Raw genomic sequence first — 13,564 nt, 5'->3', positions numbered from 1 at the left:
CCTCCATGCCCCTTATTGCTCCTTTTGTCTTCTTAGCCCTCTGTTGAAGCTTGTATGAGTCACCGTCATCCATTTGCTTCCAATACACACCCCGTTAAGCTTATAAACCGCTGTTTCCGCTCCACCTTTAGCATCAAACCTTACATATGCAAAGGGAGATGCAATGCCTCTTCTCTTCTTCCTCGAGATATATATGTCAGTCACCACACCGACAAATCCGAACGCCTTAAATAGAGTCCCTTTAGCTATCTCCCATGGTAAATTATTGACAAACACCGAATGCGAGTTCCTCTTTATGTTCTCCCATTTGTTCTTCTGATCACCCGCCCATTTGTCTCTTACTTCGACCTTTGTCCCTCCCAGTCTTCTACTTCTTCTGCTTACTTGACGCTGCCAGCCTTCTTCAGCCTCCATTATTTGAGATATGTTCATAGTTATCAGAATCGAATTAGTAATTGATCTGGTTATATGATTGAATTACTGAATTACTGATTCAATCGGTGGATTACTAGTTCACCCGATTAATTCGGTCATAATTAAATAAAAATATAAAAATAAAATTAAAATATATTTTTTCACAAATATATTAATAACAATCAAGTATTAATTTTTAGACATAAGTAATGATATAAAAAAAGATAATAAATTAGTCGTCAATACAAACTATTTTCTTAATTTAAATGAAGAAAAGCGAGTAAAAGATCGGTAAATCAAATCAAAAGGGTGATCTCAAAGTCGGCATCTATATTTTCATACGATAAATTTGAAGCTTGACCAATATTTCTCTTATTTTGATTTGCATCTATATCTTCCATAGCATTGTTACTCGATCAATCATTATCTTAAATGTCTTCCAAATACATTGATCTATGTTTGTGTATTTTCACAAATCAATATCAAGAATAATTCAAAATAGCAAATGACAATTAAAATGTTCAAGCAATTGAAAAATGGTGGTGAATCTTTCAATATCCAATCCGAATGGTAATCAAATGCATAAAGACAAATTGAATCATAACTTTACTTTCTCATTTGGTTCCTACGTTTTTAAGTTATCTAGTTACCAAACTAAAGATTAAATTAATGAACTGTACATTTTAAAAGTGCTATGCATATCAAAGTAAGCAAATAATTAAAAAAATATCTTTGTTGTAAAGTTATAATGAACAAAAATAAGATTATTTTGCAAATTTGGTGCTTAAGTTCCATAAAATTTTCACCATGAATCTTAAAATCAAAAGGAGACAATGTATTACAATCATAATTTACAAATAAAGAAAGATAAAACTTAATAAAATATTTATCTGACATCACTGTGCTATGTTCACATATTGCAAATTGTCTTCCAAAATCTTCTTCAGCATTCTTATATATTCTCATCTCCTTTGTTAGCTTAGAATTTAAATCTAGATCACCATATACATATTTCCTAACAAGTTTGTCACAATATATATATATCGTAGTGATTTTTCTTGATTTTTTAACAATTTGTTTACAATGTCCCCAAGTAAGATCAGTCTTTTCTTTGTTGTTATAAACTCTTTTAGTTGTAACATCAAGAGTTGATGATGCTTGCTCTTAAGATGGTGGTATTTCTGATGCTATATGTGAACGAAGACATTTTTAAAATTTTAGCAAAAGAAAAAAACAAATAGAAAAATAAATCAGTAAATTCAATTCAGGGATGTTTTCTAGCAATAAAAAAATTAGCTCAGTGATATGTTCAACAACAAATTCAGCTCATTGATTATTTTCAACTATTTCTCTTGATTTTTATTTAACTTTAACATATGTGTCAATCAAGCTTATATCCAAGATCTCAATTTGCAAAGCATGTACGACTTCTTTAAAGAAGAGAGCTTGACCTAAGACTTACTAACTTAGTGTCAAAATGGACTTTGCATATAATGGACAAATGCTAAAACTCCTATATTAATAATGAAATTACAATAAAATGCTTAACATGGATAAAGATAGAATAAAAATTAAACAACTTTGCGAATTGAAATTCGAAAGAAAGTGTAAAATCTGGTCAAATCGTAATTAATTAAATAATAAATTAAATAGGAGCGAACATGGTTAGAAAATTTAGCAATCGGAATTCGATAATTTAAATATGATATTTGGACTGAGTGAATTTTTTTGAGTCGGAAAACATAGTTTTTTTTCGTAAAAATGCGCACTGAAAATTTGACCGGCAATAATACCGGCTGAGATCTATCTGGTACTGCAGCTGAATAAATTAATTATAAGTGAATAAGGTTAGGAAATGAGAAATTATAATTTGGAAAGCTAGAAATATTTAAAATACAATTTAAAACTCTAATCTTAAATGTTTTGGCCCAAAATTGGACCAACGGACTAAAACAAGTGAACCGGGCCCAAGTGGGCCCAAGACTCAACATATATAAATATTAGTTATGAGTATTTCAGCTCATTAACCATAAAGAAAGGGTATGGGGCGCTGAAATGGAGAAGAGAGGAAGAAGAGAGAAAATCCTAACTTCATCAAACTTCAAATCACTATAACTTTCTCTCTGGAACTCCGATTGATGAGCCGTTTATGGCCATGAATCGCTCTTTTCATCCTCTACAATTTTATCTAAGTTTTGTAGAGTACTCTAGTATGAGTCATTGGTGAGTTCCATCAACCAATTTTGTGGGTTAAGAATATTGGGTGATTTTGGTACATAATTAGAAGATTGATATTGCTTGTGGGGCCTTGGTGAGGCTTAGAGCTAAGGGTTGGTAGAGAATTCTAAAGAATAGGCTCAATTATTTTAACTCCAAGATGTACGGTTTAAGTTTCATTTAAATATCGTGTGGTGTGATGAGAATTCTTAGGCTAGATTCCCCTAGGATCAAGTTTGGATTGTGTAAATGGTTGGTACTAATATGTTTAGTTGATATATAATGTAAATTAATGATTGGATTGAGAATTGTGTGAATTTGTATGTTTGGTGCGTTGAGAATTTGATGAATTGGATGATGAATATTAGTTTGTGGAATATACATTTAAATTGTGAATTTGGACTGGAGGCCGGAAATTGGTAAGGAAGGTAAGTGATGTGTATATTGTGTGATATCATATGAGATTGAATAGAATTGTGATTGTTGTTATTTGGTTACAATAGATTGCATGAATTATGTGGTTATTGGTTTTGAGGGAGGAATTGATGTCTTTGTTGATAATGCATGTGAGTTGTATATGATGATATGAATTTATATGTATTGGAAGTTGATAGAATTGGTATTGTTGGAACTTGAGATGTGGAATGAAATATATGATATGGTATTTTGTTTGAAATTGAGTTATTTGATTGAGATTGGTCAAAATGGCGGATTGGTGGATTGTGAATTTAATAAGAATGTTGAAAATATGAGTTGAGGAGGCTTGAGGTTGATTTTGATAAGTTTTGGTTGGTTTTGAAAAGGTTTGAAATTGGTTTGTGTTGAAAATTTAGTTTTGTTGGTTTTTATGAAAGTTGTGATTTTGGTCTACTTTGACGGAGCATAACTTGGTCTGTGAATCCCCGATTTATATTAAACTTGTTTAGAAATAAAATTGGATTCGAGATGTTTATGCCGTTCGAAGAACGGGTGGAAAATGACTTGAAACGAAAAGGTTATGCCCGTCGGAAGTTTGGGGTTTGAAAATGTAATCCTGTAGCTTTTTAACTTAGTAAAATTTTTGGTAAAACGTACTCTGACGCGCACGCATCACTCACGATTTTTACTCTCTCACGTGTGCGCATGGCCGATGCGTATGCGTCGTTGTATTGATGCTGGTGCGTGGTATAAATTCCAGAGAGTTGTGATGGTAACGTGCCATTTTTGTGCGAGGAGCACAAAACGCATCCACGCATACGCGTGGCTGACGCGCCCGCGTCACCCTACCTCTCTACTTTCCACGCGTGCGCATGGACGACACTTACGCGTCACCCTCTTTTATCCGCTTCCCACGCGTGCGCGTGGGCGACGCGAACGCATGACCCCGTTTTAAGCAAAAATTGATTTTTGAGTTTTTAAAGCCGAATTTCAGACTTCTAACCCTCCATTTTCATCCTTTAAGTCCTAAATTGTGATAGTATGCCTAGTAATGAGAAGAAGCTAGGAAATGTGATAACTTGTTGATGAAGAAAGACTTGGAGTAATGAATTGTGATTGAGGAAGTGTAGAAATGATGGTTTGAAAATGAATGTAACGTGTGACCCCAGGTAGTAGGCAGTGGCATTGTCCACTTGCTCCAGGTATGAGATGGGGAAGGAGAATTATGATAAATGAGTTTAATTATGGAGTTTTAAATGAATGTATGTCTGTGATACCTGGGTAGTAGCAAGGGTCGTGGTTCGTCCCGCTTGCTCGCTCTGGGTCATTATTTGAGAATTGGTAATAATGAAGAGTGATTATGAATGAATGTGGTAAATGAATAATGATGAAAAATGTTGAATGTGAGTATGCTTGTGCTTTCTCTCTGGTTGTAAGGGTGACAGGGCACCGATACCCTCCAATGGTGACAGGGCACAGATACCCTCTAATGGTAATAAGGCGCAACAGAGAGACTGTGCCCAGGTTAGCTACCGGACACGTCGTGTTGGCTTGATAACCGACAGATGATATCATCAGCCATAGGGTAGGCATACATCATTTTGCATATGTTTGAATTGTTTGGGTTTGTCTATTTGCTTTGGATTGCTATATCATATATGCTATGTTACATGATTATGTGCTACTTGTTCTACTTGTACCTTATTGTGTATTACTTGCCTGTATTGCTTGTGTTTGTGCAACTGAGAGGTCCCTCATACTGGTATCGGTTGACACTGAGGATTGTTCTTGATGAGATGAGTTGATGATGTAATTGAATAATGATGATGATTATTGAATAAGATAATTGAGCTCCCTGGGTAGACGCAGTGAAGTGATTTCACTTGCTCCAGGTGAGGATATGATGTAATGATATAGAATTGCTGAGACAGAATAGCTGGAGATGGTTTTGTTTATAATTCTGATTGTGAATTACCGGAGAGTTAGAAAGTTGGGAAGCATGAGAAAAATGAATCAGATTTAGCATTTCCTTACGACAGATGCCTATTCATGGATTAGCGAGAACATAGGATGAATATGTGGTGAAAGGAAGTTTAGGATACTTAGTGAGTTTTTATTACAATGCATTGTATTTCTTTGGAACTTTTACCGTAATGGAAACCCATGGGTCGGGGGTTTTCATTCCGTATATATATCTCTTGTTTTTCAGATACAGGTCCAGGTGCTCAGAAGTGAGCTGTGGTTCATATGAGAGACGGCGAAGATCTTTATATTCTCTACTTTATATTCTGCTTAGAATCTCTCCATCTTTATTTTGAAAAGCCTATATTATGTATTGAACTCTTTTGAACTTGCCTATAGAGGTTTTTATGTTCCTTTTGGGAGAGATTAGGAGATACTGTTATCAACTACTGTTATACTGTACCCTAGCCGGCCTAAACTTCGCAGGTCGCGGCTAGTGGCTATTTACCTATGTTATATATCTATATAGTGTCCTTCTCTTATTCTCCCTAACGCCTTTAACTGTATATCGCTTTCGACTTCACGCTTTATCTTCTAGTTGTCGATGCGTGAGTGATACGACTTCGCGATTTTATTTTTACTCTTTTCAGTCTTCTCGATTAATACTCCTTTCAATTTTATTTGTAATTATGTATTAAAAATCCCCCTTGAGAGTCGTACCACCTTATTATCATTAACTTATGACTCGAGTATAAGAATTTGAATATTAGGGTGTTACAGAAAATAATGAAAAAATATTCTAAAATTGGAAATGAAAGAATAAATAAAGAATAAAAAACAAAAAAAATTAACTTTAAATACTCACATATATTGACACTTCATGACTTTTTTTTAAGAGATCAAATTTATAGAGATGTTGAAAATTGAGGTCCCTTTGAAATTCTTTGACCTTCCTATTTATAGAGAAGAGATCTGTACTGCACTGAGTAGTTGTTGGTTTCTTAACCACGGATTTGTTTTACTTACCTTCCAAGATTAATTAGCCATGTTCTTACCATATCTTGATGGTCATGTAGTCGTCCTCAATTTCTCTCCATTAAGAATCAAATTTATTTTCCACGTGTTTTTTACTAGTTCGACTTAAAACTCTCCCTTTTGACTCTGACTATACTCTTCGACCAAAACCTTTGTGTTGTCAACCACTTACTATAGTCAAAACAATTATGTTACGTCATTCTTTTTGTGCTAACATCAATAACAAAACCAACTATGATAATTTTCATCAACAAAAACTTTAGAAATCAAAGGAGGAAGGATGCACGAGAACCCGAAAAATGTTGATATTGTAGTCTTCATGACTTGTTTATGAATTAGTAGTGTAGTAGTTTAATTAGTTTATGTTTAGATGATGATTCTGTTCTATTGTTTGTTTGTTTCAAACTGGCCTTCATGTCCCTGTTGCGGGATTTTTGTGAGGTTTTACTGATAAAAAAAACTTTAGCTCCAAATATGATTCATAGCAAGAAAAAATTTAGCTAAGTTATTATTTCAGCTAGACAGCAATAAATTCAACCACCAGTGATGATAATCAGGCACAAGTCGAAGCAAGGTGAAGGAAGATGACCAATTAAGTCAAAGCAAGAAGACTTGGTTCTGTCTGCTTCTGTCGTTGCCGACTGACGACGAGCTTATGTGCGAGATAATGGCACAGAGCGCAACAATAAGAGACGGTGAATAAGTGACCGAGATCAGAGACGAGAGAAGTTAGAGAGCTTGAGCCTGAGTGAGAGAGTGGCGAGAAATGGACTGAGGGCCAGTGGTGAGTGACTCGAGCAAAGAGAGACGTTAAAGGCTAGGGCTGCTTCACTTTAAAAAAAAGAATTAAGCATGACCATTCGGTCCAAGTTACATAAACCTGTTGGGTCACCAGATTTGCTGAAACCCATGTGGGTCGACTCGAATTTTAGCGAGTCTGATGTTTAGAAGATTCAAAATTTGGCTCGCCCCAATCAGGTATAATTGGGTGACTGGATTTCTGGTTGAACTGGCCGAGTTGAGCCAGATCTGATAACAAATTAGTAGTTTAGAATTTTCAATAGCCAAAACCAAAAAAATGAGCTTAATATGTTTTATGAGATGCATGTTACAGTGACTTAATTTGGAGAGGAAGAGAGGATATATTGATAGAATTGTATAAAAATCTAGTTAAAGAGAAAAAGAGCTTATAGAATGTTAAAACCATTAGTTGAACACTTATTTGTTGATTATGAGTTTACTTAACAAATATGATTGGTGTGCATGGCCAAGAATTTGAGAAAAAATGAAGCAACATTTTGAGAGTTAGGGATAAATAACAATTTTGAATTTTTTTTTTATTAAATTACATAAGAAAAGATTGAATAATTAAGTGTTTTTGAATCATAAATTCATAATCATCATAAAATTTACAATCTATCTTGTATATCCAACAAAGAAGATTCTATGAAAATGGGAAGAGTAGCTGTTGTGCTTTAATTAGTATAATTGGACTTAGTCCATTTAATAAAAATAAGTTTAAGTCTAAATATTAGATATTATTCGAAAAATGATTAGAAAAAAAATTATTCAAAAAAAAATCTAAGACATTTCATAATTTATATATTCACCTTTTATCATAATTTTTTGGGGTTTGTTTCTTTATGTGCAAGTTTTAAAGATAGCGTGACATAGATATTCAATTCAGATAGGAGATACACTCTACCAAATCATTTACGGAGGTGGAGGTGGCAATGGCAAAAATATATAGAATTCCAGAGTCTAAGCATGTGTATAACATAATTTGGAGTGGGAGAGCACCACCAAGAATAGAATTACTCATATGGTTTGTGATAAATAATGCTCTGAACACTAAGGACAAATTGATAAGAAAAAATGTCATTAGCCAAGGGGAACAAAAGTGTGCCTTATGTGGAGTTGAAGAAGAAACGGTATATCATTTATTTTTATCTTGTATATTCTCTTCAAAATTATGGTATTTGTCGTTGAACGGGTGGAACTTGGAAATGTTAGAGCATAAAATGAAAAAACATGATTTGTGTAATTTATTTTTTGCCGATATATGGGTAATTTGGAGTTGTAGAAATATGAAAGTGTTTGAGAAAAAATGGTGAGTGTTGATAGTGGATAGAAAATAATTAAAGACCTTAGTAAATCAGTAGAAAAAAAGAGAAAGAAGTGCAAATAACAAAGAAATGAATAAAGTACAACATAGTTATAAAAAAAATAGATAGGTGGTGTTGTGTTGTATATAGATCGGATTCAAATTTTTATATAACAGGAGGATACTTGACTGATAAGAGGACAGATTGTATTGTTTAATGGGAGAAATAACAAATGAAACTTCATTAGGTAACGCTACATTAAAAGGAATTCAAGTGGAATTTGGAAGAAACGCACGTAAAGAAAGAGAATATATAATCATAGTGATCAAGAATAAAGATATAGTAGGTAATTAAGTTGGGTTGGTCTAGTAGTTAGTTCACTAGTCCGTTTAAATAAGTATCGAGGGTTCGAATCTCGCCTTATGCATGTAACAACTCGTTGATAAGCGACAAACCCTTAAATGGAGTTCAGTACCGCAATAGATTAGTTCTTGACTTGCCAGTTTGGGAGATACCATGAAAAAAAAAAAAAGATATAATAGGTTGGCTAATGGAAAAAAAATAAGTAGGGTGAGACCAAAAATTTCTAAAAAAATAGAACAGACAATGAATGTCAGATTCTCAAAAATGTGGAATTAGTTGATAAAGGAGAGCAAAGATTTAAGCATAAAAAATAATGGGAAGAGATGGTAATAGAAAATGAAGGAAATTAGATAAGTGAGTGGCTTGAAGGATGGCCATAGTACGCTAAATTAAAATACTTGATAGGTGGACATTATCAAGAATAACAAGCTAGCTTTGATGATATAAAAGGGATAACATGCTTATCAATTTCAACACAGCGGGTGGAACGTGGACATTCAAAGGTGATAATTGACTTGTGTGAATGTGGCCTGGAGAATACGACTTAGCAATAGATACAATGGTATCATTTGGTTCTATTTCTCCCTTTTTAGGTCTTCTCCCTTTTTAGGTTGAGTTTTTTTTTTTTTTGTCATTACACTACTCACACACCCACACTTTAAGGTTTTCTCAAACCTCATTCCAGTCTTAACTGGGGTTCGAACTTAGTGCAGCTTGATTAAGAGACAATATGATTGTCACTTGGTCTAAACCTCCGCTGCTAGGTCGAGCTTGTACCGACTACCGAACGCTTTAAAAAACAATTTAGTTATTTGGGCTGCCAAAATAACAAATTTTAGATGTTTGATTTTGTAAAAGGGTTGGTAACATTGTTTTGGACAGGGTCCATGAAATTCACTATCTTGACTCGGAGCATTGTAGAACTAGCCCAATAAAGCTAGTAACCGTATATTAAATTAGACCACAAAACCGAAGATTCGAGAATCATGTAAGAAATAAAACCTAAAACTCTTCTAATCGTTGACCATGGTCAAACCTCTGGTATCTCTATAGCCTCATTAGTCTGTAGTCTCTGTAGCTCGCTCCGAAATCGCCTTGTAGCAGCTACAACCTTTTCACTTTGCATTTGCAGGTCTCTCTCTCTCTCTGTGTTATATTCTTTGTTGTAGTTTGTTCAATCAAAGAGACTTGCTATTTAATTGTTTTCTGCAACTGCTGAATTTCGAAAACACACTCCGGATTTCAAGAATCTCAAATGCTTCGGTTGTTTTCATCTGGGTCTTATCTGTTTGAGTCATTTTCAAATCCCCCATTTATAAAAGCATTGCAAGTTTTTACGCATGCCACCTATTCGACCATTTGCCTAGCCCAACCTAAAGCTGAAAAGGAGGATCCTGCAGAGAAACCAATTAATGCTACTGAGGTTTTAAGTAAATGGGGTTGTAGTGATGGTGAATTGATGAGAATATTCACCCGTTGCCCAGCTTTGCGCAATGCTGATGCTACCAAAATCCAATCAAAACTTGATCTTCTGAGTGCTTTTGGAATAGGGGCATCTGATGTTGTTAAGATAGTCAATTGCAGGCCCCGGTTTTTCCAGTCTCGGATTAACCAATCTTTCAACGAGAGGCTTGCCTATTTCTTGTCATTGTTTGAGACGAAGGATTTGCTTACCAAAGCCATTGTGAGAAACCCTTCACTTTTGGTCTATGATGGTAGAGTTGACATTGAAGCTACCTTTGCACTCTATGAGGAGTTGGGTATTAAGAAAAGGGACTTGATTCAGATGATACTATTGCGTCCCACGATCATTTCAAGGACATCGTTCAACGATGATAAGATGGAATACATACGCAGGATAGGGCTTTCCAAGGATTCAAAGATGTATAAGTATGTGGTAACACTAATAGGTGTGTCACGTGTCGAAACAATTCGTGATAAGGTTGCGAATTTGGAGAAATTCGGTTTGTCTGAGGATGAGGTCTTTTGGCTTCTTGGGAAGTCCCCTCATATTTTGACATTGTCAACTGACAAGGTTCAGAGGAACATGACTTTCATTCTGGCCACAATGAAGCTCGATGTCAAGGCAATCTTAAGATGCCCATTGCTATTGTGTTTTAATATTGATACGGTTTTGAAGCCAAGAGTGCTTCTAGCAATGAAGGTACATGAGATTGATGGTGAGCAGAAAATCAGGAGACCTCCGATTCTTAGGGCACTCAGGATGACAGAAGAGAAGTTTGTGAATTTGTTTATCAAATGCCATGAGGAGGAAGTTGCCAATGAGTTAATGGAATTCTATAGAAGAACAAAAAATGTTAAGAGATTAGCTGAGTCATCAAAGAAGAGCGTTCGAAAAGGATTTCCTTTCTGAATTGATTTAATTTGGTTTCAAAAGTTTCTGAGCTGATATATATCCTTTTTCTGGTTCATCGAGTTTGTTGAGATTTTGTCTGTTATTTGGTGTAGATTCATATTTCTGCCTGTGTCTTAGATTCTACTGACTATATTTCATATTTAGTACAGTTCTGTGATAAACTCAAGCTGCAAAGCTTTGAACAGCATTTGAATAGATGTATTTCAAAGAGATGTGTTAGAGTTACTAAAGGCATTATCCAAAATGAGTCCGCGATCGAAGTGTGTGAATCTTGTTGCTCCTCGGCATAAGATCAATTGGCTTGTTGGCTTATCTATGCTTGCGAAAGTGCCCTTTCAGCAGATAGAGGCTGTCACACCTCAGCCTTGTCCTAACAATCTGCACATGGTTAGTATAAACCTAAGAAGCACGGACACACCAAATTACTGCCGTGTCCACGTGTCGGACACGCGGTGGACACGCGGTGGACACGTGTCCGACACACCTGAGCACGTGTCGCAAAAAAAAATTTTTTTTTTACTTGGACACGCCATGACACGGCACTGGACACACGAGGACACGGCACTGGACACACGAGGACCCGGCATTGGACACGCCAGGACACGATTGGCATGTAAAAATTGCAGAAATTTTTTAAAAAAAAAATTACCTTTAACCCAAAAAAAATCTTGGACCCCATAAGCACAAGGAGTCTCTCACACATTTTAAATAACTCATAAAAAAACAACCCTCATTTTTTACACGACCCTTCACCTTCAGAGCATAGCAAAAGTCACCCTCCTCCACGCACCGTCCTCTGCACGCAAGTCCTCTGCGCGCCGGTCCTCTGCACGCAAGTCCTCTGCAGGCCGGTCCTCTGTGCATTGCTCCTCCGGCGATGCTCCTCTGCGAGTCGCTCCACTGCACGCCGCTCCTTCTACCTCTGTGCGCTCATCTCCCTATGTTCTCATCTTCTTTGCTTCGTGCTTTTCTCCTCTCTGCTTTGCTCCTCTTCACCGGTGGCACTCTTTTGCCACAATAGTTGTTGCAAATCGTTGCTTGCAGCAACTTAGCAACTTAGGGGTTGAGGTAATTTCTTTTGAACTTTTATTTTATCGTTAGAATGTTAGCTCACTAAGTCTATACTCCATAGTTACTAGTTACTACAAATAGTTACTTGTTATCTGCATTATTGATTTTTTTTATTAAATTATTTAGGAATGATGAGTTCTCTTGGGGTTACTGGAACTGAAAAAAATGAGGACTCTGCGGATAAGCCTTTATGGAAATTTGTTGTGAAAAAAAATAAGGTTGAAGGGGGAGGTAATTTTGAGTTTTAATATATATATGCCGTGTCCGTGTCCGGTAAAATTTTAATTTTGGTGTGTCTCCGTGTCCGTGTCCGTGTCTGTGCTTCTTAGGTATAAACTATAAACCTGTTGGTTAGTTTTCATACAAAACTAGATTTTTTCAGCTGAAAGCTTCCTCTTTAATATGTTAACTACAATTTCAACCACAAAATAGGGCAATTAGAAAGACCTTGATGATAAATATTTGGGTGAAAACAGTTTTTCTCTGCTTGCTGTTGTTCTAGACAAGAATCTTTTATCTGCATCTCTGTGTTCTCATGTCCATACCTACTACTGCATCAAAGAAGATGAATGTTGTTTGACATTTGTTGGACTTTTCGTATTCGAGACGTTTTTCAAACTCAGTTTTTGCACTGAACAAATTTTATGCCAAATTTTAAATTGCATATTAAGGCTAAGGGTGGCAACATGCACCCTACCCGCGGATATCCAATCCGGTCAGGTAGGGTTGCCAACCCAATCCGTAGCAGGTAGGGTTGGGTTCTCGTGCGGGTTGAGCCTCAATCTTACCCGACCAACCTGCACCCTATATATGTATATGTTATATACTTATATAAAAATATGTTTCAACTAGATGTGAAACCAAAGACTTCTCACTAAATGCAAAAGATCCTTAGCCACTAAGAAAAGATCATTAATTGATAATTTAATACGTTTTTTTTTTATATATAAAAGTCAGTTCTATTGTAAATTATCATCCAGTTATATAATAATGTTGCATCTTTTTGGTAACCCATGGGTAGGGTCGAGTATCCGCGGGTTAAGAACGGTAGAGTTAGAATTGGAATATTGTCAACCCGCAGGTAGGATTAGGGTTGGATCTAAACTGTATCTTACCCTACTCATTGTCACCCCTAATTAAGGCATTGCCTTCTTGGCTTGTTAATCAGTGATTGAAAAAGAAATTTACAGGGAAAATATGTAGTAGACATCATTGGATGACATTTTCACATAAATCATCACCAATGTGGATCTATCAAGTATATATATTTTTTAGTTTGGCTTTGTGCCGTTGGATAATTAAATTGCATTTAAATTGCCTGAATCCCACATGTTTCCTAAAAATACATGTTATGTTTTATACGTGATCATAAAATTAATCCACATAGTATTATTAATGTACTACTTTCAGTTATACATGGACCTTAGTCGCTTACATACTAATTAAAGTTGGGAGGGGAAACCAACTTAGGTTGGCCGAGTGGTCAACTTACTTGTCTGCTTAAACAATTGTCGGGATTTGAATTCCGTCTTGTGCATGCCGCAACTCATTGGCCAGTAGCAGATCTTTGAATGAGATAGGGGTAGCCCGGGTAGGTAATAAG

General features: G+C 35.7%; 1 protein-coding gene across 1 annotated transcript; it reads left to right on the top strand.

The window, feature by feature from the left end:
- The first annotated feature begins 9,375 nt into the window (after positions 1 to 9,375).
- LOC112777523 (uncharacterized) lies at positions 9,376 to 11,120 on the top strand. The gene has a single exon (XM_025821910.3). The coding sequence runs from the start codon at positions 9,769 to 9,771 to the stop codon at positions 10,885 to 10,887; it is 1,119 nt and encodes a 372-aa protein (XP_025677695.1). The 5' UTR covers positions 9,376 to 9,768; the 3' UTR covers positions 10,888 to 11,120.
- The last annotated feature ends 2,444 nt before the right edge of the window (positions 11,121 to 13,564 follow it).

This window comes from Arachis hypogaea, chromosome 19 (assembly GCF_003086295.3).
Source record: "Arachis hypogaea cultivar Tifrunner chromosome 19, arahy.Tifrunner.gnm2.J5K5, whole genome shotgun sequence".
NCBI classification, from domain to species: Eukaryota; Viridiplantae; Streptophyta; class Magnoliopsida; order Fabales; family Fabaceae; genus Arachis; species Arachis hypogaea.
Note: the sequence above shows the minus strand (reverse complement) of the source record. Positions and strands in the feature narration are given on the sequence as shown.

Bases quoted from the DNA above. Each gene is read 5' to 3' on its own strand.
- LOC112777523 (XM_025821910.3), top strand. From the start codon at position 9,769: ATGCTTCGGTTGTTTTCATCTGGGTCTTATCTGTTTGAGTCATTTTCA.